This window comes from Mustela erminea, chromosome 14 (assembly GCF_009829155.1).
Source record: "Mustela erminea isolate mMusErm1 chromosome 14, mMusErm1.Pri, whole genome shotgun sequence".
Classification (NCBI taxonomy): Eukaryota; Metazoa; Chordata; class Mammalia; order Carnivora; family Mustelidae; genus Mustela; species Mustela erminea.
In genome coordinates this window covers 81,041,648-81,065,501 of record NC_045627.1, presented here as the reverse complement: position 1 = coordinate 81,065,501, position 23,854 = coordinate 81,041,648, and the positions used below count along the sequence as shown (strand labels likewise).

General features: G+C 40.5%; 1 protein-coding gene across 7 annotated transcripts in view; it reads right to left on the bottom strand.

The window, feature by feature from the left end:
* Positions 1 to 267: 267 nt before the first annotated feature.
* Positions 268 to 23,854, bottom strand: part of SEC23IP (SEC23 interacting protein) — a 42,730-nt gene continuing 19,143 nt past the window's right edge. For 3 of the 7 annotated variants that reach the window (XM_032312550.1, XM_032312556.1, XM_032312557.1), the window contains 11 exons: positions 23,294 to 23,502; positions 22,829 to 22,947; positions 22,130 to 22,282; positions 19,693 to 19,788; positions 16,871 to 17,068; positions 12,289 to 12,444; positions 11,366 to 11,468; positions 8,999 to 9,184; positions 8,155 to 8,317; positions 7,570 to 7,671; positions 268 to 1,412 (listed from right to left, as the gene is read on the bottom strand). In XM_032312550.1, coding sequence (XP_032168441.1) covers positions 7,590 to 7,671; positions 8,155 to 8,317; positions 8,999 to 9,184; positions 11,366 to 11,468; positions 12,289 to 12,444; positions 16,871 to 17,068; positions 19,693 to 19,788; positions 22,130 to 22,282; positions 22,829 to 22,947; positions 23,294 to 23,502 — 1,465 coding nt within the window. In that variant the 3' untranslated portion in view covers positions 268 to 1,412; positions 7,570 to 7,589. Of the gene's footprint in view, positions 1,431 to 7,569; positions 7,672 to 8,154; positions 8,318 to 8,998; positions 9,185 to 11,365; positions 11,469 to 12,288; positions 12,445 to 16,870; positions 17,069 to 19,692; positions 19,789 to 22,129; positions 22,283 to 22,828; positions 22,948 to 23,293; positions 23,503 to 23,854 lie in introns of all 7 variants that reach the window. The other 4 variants (XM_032312551.1, XM_032312552.1, XM_032312554.1 and 1 more) reach the window with 4 other exon arrangements.

Below are 23,854 nucleotides of genomic sequence, written 5' to 3'. Positions count from 1 at the left end.
AGGGAGTCAGTGAAACTGTATTCCAGCCCGATCTGCCACTAGATCTGCAGCCAGCGAAAGGCAAGCAGTGTCGCGTCCTCGCTGGAGAAGGAGGTGGTCAGCATAAACAGATGTTGCCCGAGATCACGTGCCGCTCTAAAACTGCTCTGTCCTAATTCAATTATTAGGCGATAATGATACAAACTAACTACATACGGCAGGCACTCACAATGAAAAGTAAACAAACGATGAACTCAGAGGAATATTTAAAGGAAGACGAGAAACATTTGCTGCTTTTTAAAAATGCAGTGACCATTTTATTCACACTAATTAGAATATATACACAAAAAAATGTGTATCATATGTTGCTTTCAAAAAATTCTATGTTCCATGAGAACTATGTAATAAACAGTGTAAAATGTTTCTACTGCATAACAAAGGAAGAAAAATCAGCATTCCCATGTAGTATTAGGAAAATATTTAAGATAATTTGAAGTTATAAGAAAACAAAGTGAAATATTACACAACAGTCTTTTCAGGAAGTAGATGTTAGAGTCTAGAAGCAATACATGTCATACTCTGAAACACTTTGGTATAAGTGAAATTAATACAAAGCGAAAAAAAAAAAAAAGAACAACAAAAGAAAAACCCAAGAAACTCTACTTTGGTTCACATTAATTGAAAGTTTAGCAACGAGGCAACTGCACAGCTACCTCAGATGACAAAATGGAAAACGTCCCATCGGCTCCCCCGCCCCCACGCCACCGCTGGCTGACAAGGATGTGCCGGGAGAGTGCTTCCCGGGACTTCGGGGCCATGGCAGCTTCTTATGTCCACCATATGTGCTCAGCCAGTGCTTGAAAGGCTTCATAAAACCTCAGATTCAACTTGGAATATAAGCGATCTTGGTTACTTCCTCTTAGACACAAATGACCCCACAGTAAAGCAGCTCAGAACTACAACTCACATTTAAAGTAGAAAAGTAGAACGCAAATTTTTGGAAAATCATATAACTACAGTTTCTCAAGAAGTCCATACTTGAATAAAAGAACATACTACATTAATTTAAAAAATTGCAAGTTTAATAACCCACTGACAGTAAGTTTTTAAGAAACAGAAATAACCGTCTGCATGCCAAAAATAGTTCTTCATCGATATCAAGCATTACTTTGACAGCTGCACAACTAACCTGATCTGAGGAATTTTTAATTGCATCATTTTTAAAATTACATTTTCTTATCCATACTGTCCAAACGTGGTACTGATTTTCTTCATTGTCTTTTTGTTCTTTTTGATCTTTTAAATGGCTTCCTACTTGTGAGAATTCTTTCTGAGCAAATGTTGATGAACCACTTTTTCGTCATCCATCACAGGCGCAAACTGGGAATGTCCTCTGAGAGTTTTCTCAGCCACGTAATTTCTACTCCAACTTTCTGGAAAGACAAGAAAGTCTTTAAAAGAAAACAGAATCCTTGGTGAACTTTGCAAACTTATAGTAATAATATACTAATGCACTGTTGCTCCTTCCTGAAGTGAAAGAATATTCTATCATGTGCTCAGCTTTACCACGTGTGCACCGTTAGCTGCCTCCAAAGAACACAGCCTGTGAGCACAAGACCTTGGGGCTCTGGAAGGGACAGAGTGCGGGAGGGAGTGTTCAGTGAGATTAACTAGTGGGTAGATCTTCGGAACAAAAAGAGTATAAGAAGGTAAAAGAAAAAATTTCTGTCAAGTTCATGTGAGACTTTTTAAAGAACAATTCTAAAAAGGAAGAAAGGAGATAACCATAAAGAATTATTCAACAGGGGGCGCCTGGGTGGCTCAGTCAGTTGGGTGTCTGCCTTCGGCCCAGGTCATGATCCAGGGTCCTGGGATCGAGTCCAGCATCAGGCTCCCTCTGTGGCGGACAGCCTGCTTCTCCCTCTCTCTCTGCCTGCCTCTCTGCCTGCTTGTGATCTCTCTCTCTGTCAAATAAACAAACAAAATCTTTAAAAAATTCTCTTAAAAAAAAAAACAAAACAGTATCAGGAACTTAAGTTCCTGCCCAAATTTAACAACCAAGTATAAGAAGAAAGAAAACAATGAACAATGAACAAATAATGTGTGAAATGAAAGGTCTTAGTTTTTCATATTAGGTGAATCCTAATAGAATTAGGTGATCCTAGAACTACATTGTTTGGGTTTTGTTTTGCTTTGTTTTGCGGAGAGAGACATCAGGAGAACTTAAGTCATTTCAAAATTCATTTGGAACAAGAGCCAAGACTTACTACCGTATACGAAGACCTTGCACTGCCAGACAGTAAAATCCATCAAGTTACAATCACTAAAATACCATATTTCACGAAGTTTAAGACACCATCAAACGTTAAGATGCACTGTTATTTTATGTACCCACACAAAGAAAAGGAAAGTAGCTCAGGATACGGAATCTAAAAGGAGACAGGGACCACCTCAAAAAGTGGGGACACTGGATGGCTACAGCCTCAATGAGGGGGAGAAAAAAATAACCCTTCCTCTACAAGGAACAGCAAAGAAGTCTCTGACAATGGGAAGAGGAGAAAAAATACTCCTTGGTATTTGAAGTGGTCCTCCAGTCCTGCCAACCCATACATTTTGTGGTCTGAATTCACACTAGCAGCAAAGTCCAAAATATCTCAAGCAGAGAAATTAGGTTAAGATGACTCGGGTTGGTACTGCTCTCCCAGCCCCATAAATGGCAGAAAAAAAAAATGCAAACCATCTGGGGAAGAACTCAACTGCCATCCTGGCCATAGATGACTAGAAGATGTAATCCAAATTTAAAGATAAAATGTGGAATTTATATGACTTGAAATCAGTAAAATACGATAAGCAGATAAGTAAGTCAGTAGAAGAGATGTCCAAAAGCCTAGAAAACAAATACTGGGTACACTTATCATGATGAGCACTGAGTTAAGTTTAGAAGTGTTGAATCACTACATTGTACACTTAAATGAATTTAATACCATATGTTAACTACGCTGGAATTAAAATTTTTTAAAAAATCAAATTTTCTCATCAAACAAAACAAAACAAACACTGGGCATATAATAAATCTGTCAAACGAGAGCATATCATAGAAACATCAATGACAAAAGGGTACATTTTAATATATGGCACAGCCAAAAAAACTAAGAAAAAAGTTAAATCCCTCTATTCTTCTAAACTATGTTCTTCTAAACTATGAAGTTAAATGAAAAACAAACTCATTTAAGAAAAAATTAAGCATAATAATTGAAATGATAATCTCAAAAAACTGGCCGACATTTTTTTTTCTTTTTTCTTTTTTTTTTCGGTGATAGAGAGAGAGAAACAGGGAGAGGGAACATAAGCAGGGGGCGTGGTAGAGGGAGAAGCAGGCTTCCTGCTGAGCAGGGAGCACAATGCAGGGCTCGATCCCATGACCTGAGCCAAAGGCAGATGCTTAACAACTGAGCCACCTAGGCACCCCCGGCCCACCTATTTTTAAAATATGCTCTTTACCCACCCAACGCCCCAAAAGCCAAAGCATAAGCAAAAATAAAAGGCAAATGTCAAACTGAAAAACAACTCGGCAGTGACAAAGGGCTAATATCCTTAAAATATCATAACTATAAATCAGTTAGAAACAAAAATACCCTACACCACACCTCCACACCTTTTGCTCAAAGGCCAAGACTAGACAACTGACAACAAAGACAAATGGCCACTGAAATATACCAATAATGCTACATTTCACTAGCGTTGGAAATACAAACTAAAACAATGATAAACAATTCATGCAATTGTTTATCAACAAAATTTTTAAAATGGTAATACCCAGTGTTGGCAAGGATACAGGAAAACCAGCACTTACACAGACATGAAAATTGAGCAACTTTTCTGAAATGCAATTTAACAAGAGGTGTAGATTCAAAATCCTTTGCAAATGTGCAGTACGCTTAAATCCAACAATGCTACATGTAGGAATTTATCCCAAACAGATTTGTGCAAAAGGTACATGCAACTGTATGTCAGATTTATAATAAAGTTGGAAATACATCTAAACACTGACAATGGCAAATAACTTAGGTACTTTAATAGAACTATAAAATGGAATACAATGCAACTATTAAATATTATGTATCCCAGAGCATTGTTTATAACTAGTGAAAGATTAGAATAACCTAAATGCCCATCAACAAAGAACTGGCTAAAAAAACTACAGTGTAGCAGTCAGTGGGACACTACCCTATCATTACAAACAATGAGACAGCTCTTACATCCTGAGAGATCTACTTCTCTTGGTATGAACTGATCTTCTCTCCCCAGATACCCACCCGGCTTACTTGCTTCAATGACACCTTATCAGTGACAGTGTCCCTCACCATGTTAGGATAGCAACTTGTCCCATCCCGAGTGTGCTCCCTCTCTCCCTTACCCCGCTGTTCTATTTTTACCATCTGGCACACTGCAATCATGTACTTACTGCCCATCCTCCCCCAGAGGGAAAGATCTTACCTGTGTCAGTGCCCACATTCCCCTCCTCCATCTGTTCCAGGAAAGATGTATCCCTGCTCCTCTCCTCAGGCTAAATGCTTCACATGGCCTTGGTCCCTTCCTGCATTACCCTTTCAAGTATTTCCCTCCACAATTACCCCTTTTACTTCTGCCTTATCAATTTCACCCTCCAATACTGGATCATTCTCAGTAGCAAACAAACACACCTTAATATCATAAAATGTCCCCGTCTCATTTCTATTATCCTTCACAGCAAAACTTTTTCCTCTCTGACCCTTACCTCTCCTCCACTCACTTTACCTCAGCCATGACATGAAAACACCTTTGCTCAAGGTCACCAATGATGTCCTACGTTCGCCTCAAACCAATGGCCAAGTCTTGGTTCTTGACCTTGACCTCTCTCTCAGCAGCACTGAACACTGCTAACTACTCTCTCTTGAAGCAATCTTTTCTTAGCTTCCCTGAGCTCACAAGCCCCCAAATCTTCTCTCACTTCAATGGCTCCTCCTTGTCCACCAGACCTCTTCTCTACCTACATACTTCAAGGTGATCTCATCCCATTTCTGGCTTCAAATGACCACATATATGCTGATGATTGGTTTTAAGGTCATTACCTTGAGCTCTGAGCTTCAGACCCCCAGCTCCAGAACATCAACCATTGACTTAACAGAACAGATTCCCATTCTCACACCTCACCAAAAAACTAAGCTCTGTCCACAAGCCTTCTCAGGAAAAGGTACCATAATCCACCCAGCTGCTCACACCAAAATCCTAAGAGTCATCCTCAACTTCCTTCCTTCCTCCCTCACGATGAACTTATCTGGAAGCCCTGGACTTCCTCCCTGCAAAACAGATCTGCACTCAACCATCTCTCACCACCCCTACTGCTAGAGCCCTAGTCAACGCCACACCAGCCTCTTAATGATTCTCCCTTCCTCTCTCCTTGCCAGCATGTGCCCTCCACCCAACACCTAGACAGAGCGTTCCTTCTGAAATCTAACCCAAGTCACATCACAACTCCCGTTAAAACCCTCCATGTTTCCATTATACTTAGAGAAGAATGCAAAGGCCTTACCAGCTTCCTCATAAGCAGGCCTGCCACCTCTGACTCCTCTCCCCCTGTGCTCCCCTTCATTACCCCCAGCCATACTGGCCTGCTTTCTGTCCTGCAGATGTGCCGTGTCTCTTCCCATCTCACGACATTTGCAGCTGCCCTTCCTCCTGCTTGGATCACTCTCCTCATATCCTCAGATGTCCACCTCCCTCTCATCTTTCAAATTTCAACTCCAATGTTGTCATCTCAGCAAGGCCTTCCCCAGAAGCAACCCATCACCACAACATCTTCCTAGACCTATCTCCACAAGACCTATCAATATCTGAAATTTACTTATGGATTAGAGCATAGGTTTACTATCGGTCTCCTCCCAGTAGAAGATAAATCCTTTAAAGGTGAGAACCCTATCTTTTTTTTTTTTTTTAAAGATTTTGTTTATTTATTTGACAGAGAGAAATCACAAGTAGGCAGAGAGAGAGAGGAGGAAGCAGGCTCCCTGCCGAGCAGAGAGCCCGATGCGGGACTCGATCCCAGGACCCTGAGATCATGACCCGAGCCGAAGGCAGAGGCTTCAACCCACTGAGCCACCCAGGCGCCCGAGAACCCTATCTTATTTTCCACTTATCCACAGCATGAAAACTGGTGTCTGGCACATAGTAAGTACCAAATAAATATTTGAGAACCAAATAAGAGACGATTTTGTAATTGAAAATCTGAACTGGGGTAGTTTTTGACATTACCTTTAGTTTATTTTACTATTATAATTCCAGAAATGGTGAGAACTGATAATACTGTATCAAGAATCTGATTATAAAATTGCTTTTCAGACCTCTTCCCTACTCTGTTGACTAAGACTCTCCTACATACATTAGGAAATGATCTAAATGTACACTAACAGGAAACTGGCTAACTAAGATGGAACACAGCCACACACAAAATTACTATGTAGCCGTAGCCGTGAAAGAGAATGAAAAAGATATAAGCTAACACAGAAAGTTGTGCAAGTTATAAGGCTGATCGAAAACATCAAGTTGCAAAATAATACGTCCAATGAGATCCCTTTGTTTTCACATGCACGTGCATTTGATTGGATGTGCACGGGGCGATCCAAGGAAACCCTACTGAAAGCGGTTCTCTCTCCAAAATAAGAAGGTGGAGGCTGAACTTAACATTTATTACTTGAAAATTAAAAAGTGTCATGAACAGGGCGCCTGAGTGGCTCAGTCAGTTGAGCATCTGCCTTCAGTTCAGGTCATGACCTCAGGGTCCTGGGATGGAGCCCTGCACGGTGCTCCCTGCTCAGTGGGGAGTCTGCTTTTCCCTCTGCCTGCCACTCTCCTTGCTTGTGTGCTCTCCCTCTCTCTGACAAATAAAGAAATAAAATCTTTAAAATAAAATTAAAAAATACAAGGATTAGCTAAAACTGCCAATGCCTTTTCCCCCTTACTCATGTCTTAAATGTACACACAATGTCTGAACTACGGGTGTCATCTCATAACTACGGATTAAGAGTCAAAATGCAATATAAAGATGCCACCAATGTGAAAGTCCAGTGACATCATTCAACAGATGAACCCTTCCCATTACACAAGAAAAATAAACCTCTATTCATTTGAGGTACTGTGAATTGGATTCTGTTACCTACAACCAAAGGAATTCCTAACTGACATTCCTGGGAATAACTTTCAGAAAGAAACTGAAAATAAAAGAAGTCAAATTTTATGCAGTATTAGGAAAATTATAACATGTCAGAAATGCAGTCTGCAAACCAATTCCCCCTCTTTAATGTCTCTATTCTGAATTTTTTTAAAAAAAGAAAAAAGAAACACTGGGAAGAAACAGAAAAGAGAAAATTATAGTCAACATCAACTCCATAAAAAAGACTTCAGAGGGGCACCCAGCTGGCGCAGTCAGTGCAGCATGCGACCCGTGAGTTCCAGCCCCACGCTGGATATAGAGATTACTTTAAAAAAAAAAAAAAAAATTTTTTTTCAGGATGAAACATTCACAGTGTATGCACACAATAAAGATAGACTCACACAGTGCAACTGAAGTCCAATCAATGCTGGGGCTGTTCTGGACTGATGTTCATTGTTCGATAAATTTCTTTAAGTAACAACAGAGCAGTATCTTCAGATTCCCTATCACAAAGAAAAGAATATTTTTACTTAAGAGACAATTCGTAGAAATTAACCTCTATGCATAAAGGTGGAAAATGCAGCCCTTGTTCTAGTCAACGCTACCTAGGAAAGGCAAATGACAGTGTAGTCTTAAAGCTGTCCTTATGAACTGGACGGACACCGATCAGCTACAAAATAGCTGTGTGCAATCCTCCATGGTGACAGGGGACATGTGAAAGGATGGCTTTTCAAAGTCCCTACCACTCCCATTCTGTGAAAGGTATCCCTACAAAATCAATGTGCGAGTACCAAAGGCCTTTGGTCAAAAAGAGATGACACACTGCCATCTTGTGGATAATAAAGGGGGAAAATACTGATTTTGAATATATGGCAGCTGTAATTAATATTCCATCATAAATGATAAATCAGCTAGAGAATCTCCCTAAAACATATGTGCTAGCACCTAAAGGCCACGCGAATATTATCAAAGAAGAAACCACTTACCAATAGCATAAATGACTCTGAAGAGCGAAAAGATATTCATTAAAACTCTCTATTGGCTTTTCTTGAAGAACGTAGTCAATTCGGCGACCTCCGTTTAGCATTCCAACCTTTCCTAAGTAGTCCTCATCCTTGGAAAAATCTGGACTTTCAACAATCTTTTCTGCTAGAATTTAAACCATTTCAATATCAAAGTCAATCACTTAATCATTATCCTTTGACTTTAGCTGACTTTCTGGGCTCAAGAGAGTATCGCTTGACACACGTAGCAACCTGGGGAACTACCAGGCTCACTTCCCATTCCTCCAAAGAGCCAGGGGAAGGAAGAGGGGCTGGTTACCCGAGAGAGAGGAGAAAGAGCCAACGAGCTGACAGAAGTTTTGAAGAAGAGGGGTGAGAGAACATTGTAGAAAGAAAGGAAACAGAATTAGAATCTGAAAGAGTCAAAAACATCCTGGCACAATGATCTCACAAGGCAGACACAGTCTAGAATATAAGGACACCGTGAAACAGCAGCGTCAGGACGATAATTTCTTACAGTGGGTCTTTAAAATGCCTGAATACAAGCTTAGCTGTTAACTCTGATATTCCACTCTGGCCTTAGAAATCTCAACAAAAACTTAAGAATGCAGAGTAAAAAGTCCAGCAACTTTCAGGCAAAAACCCAGAAAAAGAAATGATACGCATTGTGAAGTACAGTTAATCATAACAGATTTTCCTTTACAAAAGAATCTCTAACATTTTAACAGAATGGAACAGAATGGAAAAGCATCATTAAATAATTCGGAAGTAATATGTTTACAAATAACATTTGTACTAGAAAATGCTTCTCAAATGTCAAATTTACCTTCAACTACTTGTTTCTCTTCTTCTTCTTTGATCTGATTGGCCACTTTCTCCAGTTCTTCTTGCAGCTGAGTTGAAGAGGTGTGAGCGCGGGCAAACTCGTTTAACGTCTGCCAAGCACTTTTCAGGGAGCTAATGAAGCCCTGTTTCAAATCAGATCCCATACGAGAGAGACTGTCTTTCAGCTCTAAGGAGATTAAGATGACATACCATGTCGGTTAGTCACCGGATAAAATTCTGCACCACAAAAACTGAAACTAAAGTTAACACTCTTCTCAGACAGGGTAAGTCCTCTTTTAAACGCCATAGTTTCTCGGCCAAGAACTCTCAATATATTAAAATGTTTTGTAGAGGGGCACCTGGGTGGCTTAGTCAGTTAAGCGTCTGCCTTGGGCTCAGGTCATGATCCCAGAGTCCTAAGTTCAAGTCTCTCAACGGGCTCCTTGCTCAGTGGGGAGCCTGCTGCTTCTCCTTCTACCTGCTGCTGCCCTGCTTGTGAGCGCTCTCTGATGAACACATAAATCAAATTGTAAAAAAAGCTTTATAGAGCCTTATTGTCATTTTTTTTTTTTAACAACTAAAACTAATTCAGCCAAAATGTGTACGCTTCCTCTCTCCACAAAAGTTAAAAATAAAAGGTGGGAAGGTGGAGTTCAAATACCGTAATAATGTGAGCACGTTCATGTGCCTTTTTTCCGTAAGTTAAAAGATATGGGCCTCTCCCCTCTCATGCTCTCTCTCACTCTGTTTCTCTCTCTCTCTCAAAATAAATAAATAAAAATCTTTAACAACAACAACAACAAAAAAGGGCGCCTGGGTGGCTCAGTTGGTTAGGCAACTGCCTTCGGCTCAGGTCATGATCCTGGAGTCCTGGGATCTATGAGTCCCGCCTCGGGCTCCCAGCTCCACGGGGAGTCTGCTTCTCCCTCTGACCTCCCCTCTCATGCTCTCACTCTGTCTCTCTCTCTCTCTCTCAAAATAAATAAATAAAAATCTTTAAAAAAAAAAAAAATGAGCCCACAAGATTAAAAAGATGACTGCTTTTTTAATCTATAATCCTAAAATGGTTTTGAGAATTTGAGATTTTATTATTTTTTTTTAAAGATTTTATTTATTTATTTGACAGAGAGAAATCACAAGTAGATGGAGAGGCAGGCAGAGAGAGAGAGGGAAGCAGGCTCCCTGCTGAGCAGAGAGCCCGATGCGGGACTCGATCCCAGGATCCTGAGATCATGACCTGAGCCGAAGGCAGCGGCTTAACCCACTGAGCCACCAAGGCGCCCCGAGAATTTGAGATTTTAATATAACAACAATATAAACTTCTGATTTAAAAATGAAGAAACCGGGGCGCCTGGGTGGCTCAGTGGTTAAGCCGCTGCCTTCGGCTCAGGTCATGATCTCAGGGTCCTGGGATCGAGTCCCGCATCGGGCTCTCTGCTCAGCAGGGAGCCTGCTTCCTCCTCTCTCTCTCTGCCTGCCTCTCTGCCTACTTGTGATTTCTCTCTGTCAAATAAATAAATAAATAAATCTTTAAATAAATAAATAAATAAATAAATAAATAAAAATGAAGAAACCCCTACCCTTCCACCTTTTCTACTTTGTGGTCTAATAAATCCTATTTGAATTCAACGTATTTGAGTACCAAACTTCCCATTTTAACTCCAAAAGAGTTAAGTATTTTTTAATTGCACAATGTAAGTCCCCCCCTCAAAAAAAAAGGAACGAAGGAAGAACAGAAAAAAGAAAGAAAATCCAGTTTTCAACAAAAGGATACGAGGCCTTTCCCCTTTTCCCCACTGCACTCCCGTCCCTGCCACCCAAACCGTTAAACCTACGGATGACAGACACCGTTCACAGGCGTAAGAGAGACATGAACCCCGCTTGGAATTATTACTGATCCACTATGTTTAATGGATGTTTTTACCTGGAAAAGTTTATATAGTTAGCAAGGAAGTAACAGCTCATTTGACTTAGCATCAAGTTTATTTCTTCGGGGTCCTTAGTTCAAGTGTTATTCTGCTTCCTAACTCCAGAAATTATGACTAAATTCTATCAATCTCTGCGTCTCATCACTTTAGTACTGACGTCCCTCATTCCTAAGTATCTCAACCATTAGAACACCATACCAAGAAGAAAGTCATCAAGGAGAAGCAACTCATTCAGAACTTTCTTTATAGCTCTTCTGAACATTTAATAAACAGGTTCCAAACACAGCAGGCACTTAAATAACATTAATTTTATGAGAAAGGATCTAGTGTTAAAATGTTCATGATTAAATTACAAATGACAGAAAGGACATAATTCATTATGACTAACAGATTACAAAATGACAGAAAGGAAACAAGTTTTTATAGTATTTGCTTTTTACCTAAATGAAGTCTTTTTCTGCCTTTGTGATGTGGGATGAGAACCGCTTTCAGGTCCAAATCTGGAACAATCATGGGCTCTAATCTATAAGCCACTGGATCAAGCTGTAAAGAAAAGTGAAATTTAGGAAAAGTTCTTTTATCTTGAGTTATGTATCTTGACTGGGTGACAAAACAGGTAACACCAAACCAGAGATTCTGATTTTTTCACAAGTGGTAATTATAAGAAGACTTACTACTGGTAATTATAAGAAGACTTCTAAATCTGTGAGTAAAACTGGCTTTGCAAGCAAAGCAATAGAATTATTTCCTTGAACAAAGGCTTCCTGGTAGAAAAGTTTATTGGACAGCATCAGACTATTCTCTATTAGGACAAAGAGTTGAGTTGTACATCAAAATGAGAATTAGTTCCTAAGAAATAAGAATCTGAGACTCTAGGGGCGCCTGGGTGGCTCAGTGGGTTAAGCCTCTGCCTTCGGCTTGGGTCATGATCTCAGGGTCCTGGGATCAAGCCCTGCATCAGGCTCTCTGCTTGGCGGGGAGCCTGCTTCCTCCTCTCTCTGCCTGCTTCTCTGCCTACTGTGATCTCTGTCAAATAAAAAAATAAAATCTTTTGGGACGCCTGGGTGGCTCAGTTGGTTGGACGACTGCCTTCGGCTCAGGTCATGATCCCGGAGTCCCGAGATCGAGTCCCGCATCAGGCTCCCAGCTCCATGGGGAGTCTGCTTCGCTCTCTGACCTTCTCCTCGCTCATGCTCTCTCTCACTGTCTCTCTCTCAAATAAATAAATAAAATCTTTAAAAAAAAAAAAAAAAAAACTTTAAAAAAAAAAAAAGAATCTGAGACTCTATAAGGATGATCTAGTAAGTGTTTCTATGGAGGTGTTTCATCTTTTTCAAAATAAAAAGTAGTTCACGTCACTCACTGGATGATAAATATTGAAGAATCCTTTACACGTAGGAAGCCTGTAGTTCTCATCTATTCTATCCACTCCTCGAATAGTGAGAAACATACCAACTGGAGATCCCAAGGCAAAGAAAATCTCTGGCTCAAAGTCTAATGCGTTGTAAACAACAGAAACCTAGAAAGAATCAAAAAAACAATATAAGATCATCATTCCAAGGTCACAGAATAAAAAATTCAGAAGTTCAAGCTGGAACTGCACTTAATTAAAAGCATGTTAACACAGATGGTGCCACTCTAGGTATGGTTTATAATGTTTATAATCACTGTCAGCTATTTTAAAGGGACAAAAAATTTCTCTTTAAAATCTTCATAGACTGGGGGCACCTGGGTGGCTCAGTCGTTAAGCATCTGACTTCAGCTCAGGTCATGATCCCAGAGTCATGGGATCGAGCCCCGCACCGGGCTCCCTGCTAGGCGGGAAGCCAGCTTCTCCCTCTCCTACTGCCTCACCTTGTGTTTCCTCTCTCACTGTGTCTGTCTCTGTCAAATAAATAGAATCTTCAAAAAAAAAAAGGTAAAATCTTCATAGACTATTACATCCTCTGTCTATATTTTACTTGTTGTAGAGCATAACATATACAGTATATAGTAAACATTGTATTTATTATAATTATAAATATCTGAAATTGTAGATTCTAGATTCAAACTGCCTGGGCTTGAATCCTGGCTCCACAACTTACTGTGTGACCTTGGGCAAGTTTCTTAACCTCTGCCTGTTTCCTCATCTACAAAATGGGGATAACAATGCCAAACTCATAATGGGGTTGAAAAATAACCTCATCCACATATAGTGCTTAGCACAGAGCCTGGCCTATTTCAAGCATCCCACAACTGTTACTTCTCTTGTAACTACCACCTTTGTTTGTCCAAGCAAGTTTCTTTCCAGTAGAAAAATGCTTTGTCCCAAGAGAGCCCCTGTTTTGGCAGCTTGCTTTTAGCCCCTCACCCCACTGACAACGGCCCAGAGTAAGAGAAAGCCCCTACGTTCGTGGCACTCTACGGTTTACAAAGCTCTTTTGTTCGTTGCTCAGCGGTAGGATAGAGGTCTTTGTCACTCTGGTATCCTGACGATGAAGAATGATGAGCGGCACAATCCGACCGCGTGACAGAGGCCCCCTGAAAGGGAGGTACAGCAAGATTATCGTGTCCATTTCTCAGATGGAGACAGTGACGCTCAGAGAGATGTCACTCACCGACAAGCACTCACTAGCGAGTGGCAGAATGAGAACTTCGAATTCCAAATCCAACGCGCCTTCTACTACCCTAGGCTGCCCCTTCTAACCAAGTCTAGGCTGTTCATCCCTTGGCTTGCCCTTATATTTGCAAATTCAACAGTTTCTGCTACTGATGAGGGCCACACGGGACATGCTCTCAAGATTATACATTTCCCCCAGCTCCAGATTTAAAAAAGGAAGAAGAAAATAGAAAGTTAAGAGAAAAATTACCAACTGGAAATTCAACATAGATGAAAAAAGAGCTAATGTCCTTAACACACAGAAATTCTTAAATATCCAAAAAGGAAAAAGAAACTCAGAAGAAAAGTAGGTAAAATCAACACTTCACAAAAGAAAAACGCCTAGAAGACATATGAGAAAACATCTAACTTCTCTAATGCTCAGAAAGGCAGTGAGATGCCATTTCCCTACAAGGTTATCAGAGAGATGAATGAAATACTAGAAAGAAAGAATCTTCTGTTTTCATAAAAGTCGTTTTTTCAGAAGAAAGTGATAAAAGTGAGAATACTACCTATCTGTAAGGGAGAAAGACAGCGCCAGAGTTAGTGAGGAGAGAGACGGGTCAGTCTTATAAATTGCCTCTGAGAATACAAACCGACAAAACTTTTTCAGGGGCAAGTAGAAGTAACTACCAGAATTTTCATATGTACATTCTTAGGCCCACCTACCCCACTTCCACTTATTTAACTGAAGGAAATAACAAAGAATATGCACAGAAAATTGGTTTAGAAGTGTTCATCACTGGACTGCTTAAAAGAGTGAAAAACCTGATACTGCCTGCATGTCCAACATCATGGGTGAACTGTGTCCCTCACAAAAAAGTCACACGTACCAGCACCTCAGACCTTATTCGGAACTAGGGTCTTTACCGCGGTAATCAAGTTAAAATAAGGTATTTAGGTGGGCCCTAATCCAAGACGCTGGTGTTCTCATAAAAAGGGAAAATGAGGTCACAGAGACAGACACAGAGGGAAGACGACGCAGACCCAGGCAGGAGCATGTGAAAACAGGGCTGGAGAGCGGCAGCTCGGAGCCAAGGAGCACCTGGCAAATGGCCAGAAGCTGTCAGAGGCCAAGAAGGGTTTTCCGCTACAGGTTTCAAAGGGAGTATGGCCCTGCTGACATCTCGCTCTTGGAGTCTGAGCTTCTAAGAACTGAGACAATAAATTTCTGTTGCTTAAAGCCACCCCGTGTGTAATACTTTGTCATGGCAGCCTGAACAAACTAATACACCCAATAATGAATAAACGAAAAAATAAACCATTATCCATCCAAACAGTAAAACAGCAGTCATTATAATGAGAGAAATATTTCCTAACACAGGAATATATTTGTAATAGTGCTTGAAAATGGCAGTATCATGTTTTGGTAAAACATTTTATGTAGTATTTCCCCATCTTCGCTAAAACATGTATATAAATACATGCTTAAATAAAAGTCTAGAACGCCTTGTTCAAAGAGTTCAGAGGTTAGTTCTGGCCACGAAGAGTATGGTATTTTTTGTTTTGTCTTGCTTAGCAGTTTCTTGACTTTCTGGCAAAGAATGATGCACACGGGCTATTGTTTACACTGCCCCACAACCTTTTGGGTAATAGACCCTACTTGCCCACACTGGGCCACCCACCATGGAGGTGGCAAGTGACTTGGGCTGGGACAAACAACCTGTGCCCCATTCCCCAGGCAGTACGAATTGGCTAAAATGGACCTATAACTCATACCAGGTCAAGCACATTTTCCTAACTGGACCTACCGGGGGAGATTCCTTTTCCTCTGTGGTCATAAAGCTATAAGGAGAGGAGTCTATAAGGACACCCATGATTCCAGGTTCATGGAGAAGGTCAGCTCCCACAGAGGGACACACAGTGAGTGTGTCCTGGTCACATGGAACCCCTGGTTCCACAAATCTATACTCTAATCCTTCAGAGTTAAGTGAGAAAATATCTGCCCTTTATTTGCTAAAGTATGTTCAAGGTGGGGCACCTGCGTGGCTTAGTCGAGTAACTGCCTTCAGCTCAGGTCATGATTCAGGGTCCAGGGATCGAGCCTCACTTCAGGCTCCCTGCTACACGGGAGGCCACTTCTCCATTTCCCTCTGCCTGCCACTGCCCTGCTTGTGCAAGCACGCTCACTCTCTCGCTCCCTCTCTCTGTCAAATAAATCTTAAAAAGAAAAAAAAAAAGTATGTTCAAATTCGGTCGTATGTAAAAAGAAAGACATTTTTAGAATGCAATCAATGAATTGTGTTTAAAAGCGTGAAGAGGCTATTAAAAACACCCTGTTCCATTTTCTGCCTTCTTTAAATCAGTCATGAATTCACTTAGGAGAATGGAACCTTACAGACACAACTCTAAGTATACTGAAAGTAACAATGTCTAAAAAGATTTTAATACTTCTAAGCCATTGAGATGTAAGTATATTAAAGTGTATTATTAAATATAGCACTGTCAATTCCTTGGCCCATTTTTATAGAAATTTTTCTGAAAAAGGAAAAAGATTTTTCTGCAAGGGAAGAATTGTGAATACTAAAAAATGTAAGTTAAGTGAATGCAGCAAGTTTCTCTCAAAGAAATTTAAGAATATAGTAGTCCCCCCTTATCCAAGGGGATACATTCCAAGACCCCCTGTGGAGGCCTGAAACCTCACATAAGACCGTACTCTATACACTATGTCTTTGCCATACTTACCTATGATAAAGTTTAATTTATAAATTAAGCAGGGTAAGAGATTAACAACAATAATCACAAACAGAACAACTACAACAATATACTATAAAAGTTAAGTGCATGTAGTCTGTTTCTCTCGAAATGTCTTCTTGGACTGTCCTCGGCCTTCTTCTTGTGATGATGTAAGACAGAAGGCCTATGTGATGAGATGTAGCGGGGTGAGTGATGTAGGCTTTGGAAAGTAACTTTCAGTTACTACTGACCTTCTGACCACACGTCAGAAGGAGGATCATCTGCTTCCAGACCACAGACGACCAGGTAACTGAAACCACAGAAAGCCAAACTGCAGGTAACTGGAGACAACTGTATTCACATGATTTTCAAACTACCGTCACTCCATTGCTAGTAGCTATGAGGGACTAATGTTATAAAATTACGAGCAGTGGAAAAACTAAAAATAAATTTACTTCAATATAAGTATTTTTAACTGAGAGATGCACACAATCTTACGGAGAGACGATGTTTTCTCCACCCCCCATAAATGTTGACTATTTTAAGAATTTAAAGCCAACCCCAATAATAAAGATATGTGATTCCAACATAAAGATATGTGATTCCAGCCCTAATCAACTTGTAAACTTACCTGTCCAGTGCCAACTTCGAAAGACTCATAGTCAACATGCACAGAAGACACATAAGCACCAACTGGAAGTTTCCGCTTGGACTCGTTAGAGTCTGAGGGGAGGGAAGTCATTTCTTTAGCTCTCTGAGCATTTTCCTCTTGTCCCTTTGTCGAAGCAGCCATCACTGCCTTCTTCTCTGCTGCTGCTTTTTTCTGTTCCTGTGAAACAGCAACATTTCACAACACAACCCTGAGGAAAAGTTCATCAACTAGCTCTATGGAACAAGCTATCTCAAAGCTAAGGAATGATCAGTAATTTCCTAGGCAGAGTGGTGTCAGGGAAACATCCTTCTTAGAGTCACACACCAAATATTTAGGGAAGAAACGCCACTATTTAAAATTCTTAAGAAAAAAAAAAAAATGAGGGGCACCTGGGTGGCTCAGTGGGTTAAGCTGCTGCCTTCGGCTCAGGTCATGATCTCAGGGTCCTGGGATCGAGTCCCACATCGGGCTCCCTGCTCGGCAGGGAGCCTGCTTCCCTCTCTCTCTCTGCCTGCCTCTCCATGTACTTGTGATTTCTCTCTGTCAAATGAATAAATAAAATCTTAAAAAAAAAAAAAAAATGATAAGAGACTGAGAAAAAACAGCAAAACAGCTAAAGTTAAATCTAAATACTGGCTATCACTACACTATTCACTCTACTTTTCTATAGAACTTGAAATTGTAATACAAAATGCCAACTATTTTCCTTTATGAACTCAACTTTAGACAGATTAAAGTACCATATTGTGAAATACATATTTCCTATAAAGATGTGGATTTGAGGAGAAATGTCTTCATTCAACATGTTTATACCCAAGATGTCTGCGTGGAGCCACTGACAAGTTTTCCTCAAACCCATTTTGGGAAAAACAGACGAGCACGCTGTGGTTAGAGTCACGCAATGGAGTATCTACTCAGAAACAGGAAGGAATGAACTGCAAATGACGCAATAATTGGATCTATCTCAAAAATGCTGAGTGAAAGAAGCCAGATACAAAAGAGCACATGGCGCTGATCCCATTTATATGAAAAGGCAGAACAGGCAAAACTCAACAGTGACGGAAACCAGAGTAGTAGGAAAATAGGGAGGAGCGGACGAGAAAGAAGCAGAAGAGAACTATCTGGTGACAGAGATGTTCTAACCCTTGTTCTAGGTGGTGATTACACAGATGCAAAAAGTTTCAAAACTTACTACGCTGAACACTTAGGATCCATGTACTTCCATAAATGAGGAAGTAAACGAAAGCCCTGGGGGCCTCTGGGCATCCAGCCTCCATCCCTTTGTCCTGCCCTATTCCCAGCTCAGCTGCTCTTTCAGCCATAGGTAAATACAAGCCCACTCCTGGAAGGCCTATTTCTCCTTCAAGCATCAACACTTGGGGGGGTCTTCTTTGACCTTCCTCAGCCCCTCAACCCTCTCCCCAGGCCAGAAATGCCATCCCCTGGCTCTGACAGCATGGACAGCACTGTTACAGGACCAATAAGTCACCTGTGGTCAAATCTCTGCCCCTAACTAGACCACATACCCTCAATTCATCTCCAAATCCCAAATATTGACATGGTACCTGAGCCAAAAGATATTAATTAAATCTTAAATAATTCAACTGCTTAGGCTAATCAAAACAAATCAGTCCCAACTTTATAGTCCTAAAGTAGCCACCTTAAGAACTAATTTTTCTAAGTACTTAGAGAATCTCTATAAAATTAATTTGATTAGTACATGAACATTAGGGACATTGGGGTGCCAGGATGGCTCAGTTGGTTAAGCCACTGTCGTCGGCTCAGGTCATGATCCTAGAGTCCTGGGATCGAGTCCCATATCAGGCTCTCTGCTCTGCAGGGAGTCTGCTTCTCCCGCTGACCTCTCTCTTCTTGTGTTCTCTCTCTCTCTCAAATAAATAAATAAAATCTTTAAAAAAAAAAAGAAAAGAAAAGAAAGAAAGAAAATTAGGGACACCTGTGTGGCTCAGTTGGTTAAGCATCTGCCTTCAACTCAGATCACGATCTCAGGATCCTGGGATCGAGCCCCACATTGGGCTCCCTGCTCAGTGGGGAGCCTGTTTCTCCCTCTCCCTCTGCCTCTGCCACTCCCCCTGCTTGTGCTCACGCTCTGTCTCTCAAATAAAAAGAATCTATGAATAAATAAATAAATGAAAATTAAATGAAACAAGCTTTTCCCAACTGCTCTTTCTTTCTACATGCTTTTTAGTTGTTTTGTTTCGTATTTTTAAGAATTTTTGCTTTTTTTGGTTATTATTTCATGAGATTTTAGCGAGGCTATTCTTATCTCTTTAGATGGTGAGAACTAAGAACAGAGAAAATGAGCTAATATTTATTGGGGGCTAAGCTTACATGCATTAATCCAACCCTATGGGGAAGGTAGCAAAATTCACATTTTAGAAATTAGGGAAATCAAGAATCAAAAAAGTTAAGCAAACTGCTCATGAATAAGGAGTTAATAAGCCATTGAACCGGGACGACTGATTCATCCATCTGTCCAGGGCTTACTCGGTTTTTGCACCAGGAAATCCCCAAATACCAATTTTAAAACTGAGAGTCCTTCACCCTGGGAATTCTCTCAGTCCCAGGGAAACGGGGATGGCCAGTCGTCCGAGCTGGGGTTGAAACCCGGTTCTGGCCGACTCCAAGGTCTGCGCTTACATCAGCTCCACACTGCGCCCTTGGGCAGGGAGCACATTAGCCGGCTTAATCACACTGTATTAACAAGAACTCCCAAAATCTCAACAAGAGAGTCAAAGATGAATTTTGGTTTCTGTTTTTAGGGCACAAATAAACTTTACCAGTTTAGCTGCCTTCTGTTTTACAAAGTTAGCGATCTTCTTTCTGGGTCCAAGGGGTATGCCCATTTCCTTCAGGTCATCGACTGTACACATAAGCTTGAAAAGAAAATAAACAAACAAGCACATTAGTTCATCAGTTTAATGACTGATGAAATGAAACTGAAATCAGGAAATGATAAAAAGAAACCAGACGAACGAAAGCAATCTAAGATCCAGTCAATTTTTTAAAAGTTAATTTGCTTTTAAAATCCTCAATTAACTTAGACTATAAACTCTAAGCCCTCCACATCTAAACCATTCTACTCATGTTTGGCAGAAAATACATGCATTCTGTACAAAATTAAAAAGCTACATAGTCAACCAGACAACGAAATCTCTTCCCTCTGCTCCTGTTCCAATCACCCAGCTCTCTCACAGCCTCTGCAATCTGCTCTTTCCAGAGACACCTTCCGTACACACAGCACCTCGGTGGTTTTCCTGGTGTGTGTAGTCTGCGAGGCAAATGCGACTGAACTGTGCTCTTTTCACGTAACGTATCTTAGAAATCACTTCCTACCACTACCTCCGACACTGCCTCATTTATTCAACAGCTGCATTCCATTACGTGCATGCGCCTTGAACTATTTCACTGGCGCCCCACCAGCGGACTGGTAGGTGTTTCTCAGGGTTTGCTATCAGGAACAGCACTGTTGCGAGTACCCTCAGATACTCTTGTGTCAATATTCCTGTATTTGGAATTATTCCTGGCAAATCGCTGGAGCAAAAGATTTTTTGTATTTTTTGCATTTTGGGGGGTATTTTTTGTATTTTATTTTTTTTTTTTAAGATTTTTTTATTTATTCATTTGACACAGAGAGATCACAAGTAGGCAGAGAGGCAGGCAGAGAGAGAGAGAGGAGGAAGCAGGCTCCCCGCGGAGCAGAGAACCCGATGCGGGACTCGATCCCAGGACCCTGAGACCATGACCCGAGCCGAAGGCAGCGGCCCAAGGTATTACCATCTTAACCATAGGGAACAAACTGAGGGTTGCTAGAGGAGAGGTAGATGGGAGGGATGGGGTAAGTGGGGATGAGCATTAAGGAGGGCACGTGATGGAATGTGCACTGGGTGTGATATGCAACTGATGAATCACTGAAACTAATAATATAGTATATGTTAATTACACTGAATTTTAATAAAAAATTAAAAAAATAAAAATTTCCAACCCTATCATTTTAGACTAAAATCTTCATCAAAAAGAAAGTTAATCCTGCAATAAAAAGAAAATAAAAATTTAAAAAATAATAAGGTATTACTAAACTGCTTTCCACAGAGATTGTACCAACTTAGTCTTACTAACCATATGTAAACCGTGCCCAGTTACCCTCATTCTGGCCCCATAGTATATGAACAAGCTTATTTTTGCCAAACCAAAGGGTTAAAAAAAACTCATTGCACTTTCAATCTGCCTTTTTCTCATGAGTTTTCTTATGACAAGAAGCCATTTGTTACTTCCTTTTCTGTACGTCATTTGTTCAGTCTTGGCCTCTTCTAGTGTGTTGATGGTCTCTGTGCAACTAATTTATAGGAGCTTTGAATAATAAGGAAATAAGCCCTTTGTCTCTAACGTGTGTTCCAAATATTCTTCTTAATCTATCACTGGCCTTTAGATGTTGTTTAGGGCATCTCCTGCTATGCAATTTTTCTTTTATGGCTTCTGGGTTTTGTGGCATACTTAGAAGCCCTCCCAGATTACACGAAAAAACAAACCAAACTGTTTTTTTCAATTTTTAAACATTTAAGTCTCTGCCTTATCTGAAATGTGTACTCAAATGTTTCATAATTTTTGATCTTATAAATAGGAGAAACAATTTTAAACCAAAATGAATCAAACTGGGATGCCCAGGAGGCTGTCAGTTAAGCATCTGCCTTCGACTCAGGTCATGATCCTGGGGTCCTGCGATCCCTGTGTCGGGCTCCTTGTTCTGCAGGCAGCCTGCTTCTCCTTCTCCCTCTGCCTGCTATTCCCCATGCTTGTGCACTTGCTCTCTCACACTGTCTCTCAATCTGTCACACAAATAAATAAAATCTTAGGGGCGCCTGGGTGGCTCACTGGGTTAAGCCTCTGCCTTCAGATCAGGTTGGGATCTCGGGGTCCTGGGATCGAGCCTCCCATCAGGCTCTCTGCTCGGTGGGGAGCCTGCTTCCCCCTCTCCCTCTGCCTGCCTCTCTGGCTGCTTGTGATCTCTCTGTCAGATAAATGAATAAAATCTTTTTATATAAATGAAGTTTAAAAAAAATGGATCAGAGCAACCCTCTCGGGTTCCCTTCCTCTTCCAGAGCTTTGTACCATCACTTTACTATCTTTCAATAAGCTTTGCTTTGCTGCCCACCAGAAAAGGAAGGAAGGAAGGAAGGAAAGGAAGACCGGAGGAATGGATCAAACTATCCTCAGTACCAGAGATTCCATATCAATCTTTTCCTTTTCAAAAGTGCTAACATATTCAGAGAGGCTAAGTGCTTCCAGAGTTTCTTGCAAACTTAGGACTTCTTCATTTTCAAGGTCAAGGTCACAAGACTCATCCAAAGTCAACTTTGGCTCTTCAGGCATCTTAAGGGAAAAAAAAAAAAATGTCAGGGGAGCACTGCAAACCTCAGAAAAACTCCCATAAAATGTCTCCTGATCTACAGTAAATCCTAAACAAGTTTGCTCCATAGAGAAATCATAATTTTTAGGTAGTTTATCATCCAAAGTGAATATTCTAAGAAAAGTGTATCAATTGAAGAAATCACTCATTCCCATTTTCTACAATAATTTACTTAGCATTTTTTTAATCATAAACTTTCTCTCACATTTAAATTTATAATCCATAAGGAAGACAAGTGAGCGACTCAAAGGAGCTAAGATGATTCTATCACGCTTATAACCTCAGGGTACTTTGATTTATAAAAACATTTCAGGGGCACCTGGCAGACTCAGTCAGAAGGGCATAGGACTCTTGATCTCAGGATTATAAGTTCGAGCCCCACAAAGGGTGTAGAGACTACTTAAATAAACTTAAAAAAAAAAAAGAAAGAAAGAAATTCAGGAAACAGTTCAGACTTTAGAAAACTGTTTGGCTTTATCTCTAATCTAAATACGTTAAGTGGGCTATACCTGCTTTTCCTGAAAATGTGGCGGCTTCACGACGCCATTAGCTATAGCAAAAGGCCCAGAAGACTTTGACAAATTCAAATCTTTTTGATTAGACAGGATGTCAAAGAGTATTAAAGAACCTAAAAAAAAAAAATTACATTTTGCTTTATAATGACTAATACTTTTATACCACTATGTAAATTCTCCTTTTTTCCCCAAACTCCCTAGGCAGAAGTCATACAAAAGTTAAATGTCAATCAAGATCTGATCAATATTGTTTTCCCAAACATCAGAATAAATTAAAATATAAAGCATTCCTAGGAAACTGAAAATCAAAGGCAGAACCTAAACAACATATTCATGTCCACCCTTTATAAAACTTAAAATCTTTAATTCTAAATCTTGTATTAATAATGTCACCCTCACTAAAAGCAGTGATAACTCAACAAAAATTATGTTTAAAATGTGAGTATTTGACAGTTTTACCTAAACTGTGACCAGCAACAGAGACACCTCCTTGGAAGTCTGGATTCCGACTCATAAAAAGTGCATGCAGACGGTTTATCTCCATTCCCACTTTTTCCACGATTGTCTGACAGTAGGTGGGGCTATTGTAAAATAAAATATCTAGCAAGGTTTCATTGGTAAAATGACGAAACCGACCAATACTTGGTAAAGTAATTTTCTTAATGTTCCTGTTTTAGAAAGAAAAAAGTATATTCAGTCACTAGCCACCTTACAACTACAGACGTTTTTAAAGCTTAGACAGTGATTTCTAATGAGTGTAAGAATCCCACAGACTAGGGCGCCTGGGAGGCTCAGTCGTTAAGCGTCTGCCTTCGGCTCAGGTCATGATCCCGGGGTCCTGGGATCGCCCCGCACGGGGCTCCCTGCGCTTCAGGAACCCTGCTCTCCCTCTCCCGCTCCCCCTGCTTGTGTTCTCTCTCTTGCTGTATCTCTGCAAAAAAATAAATTTTAAAAAAATCTAAAAAAAAAAAGAATCTTACAGACTAATTACGAGTTGATTCTGTAGACAAAGTTAGTATA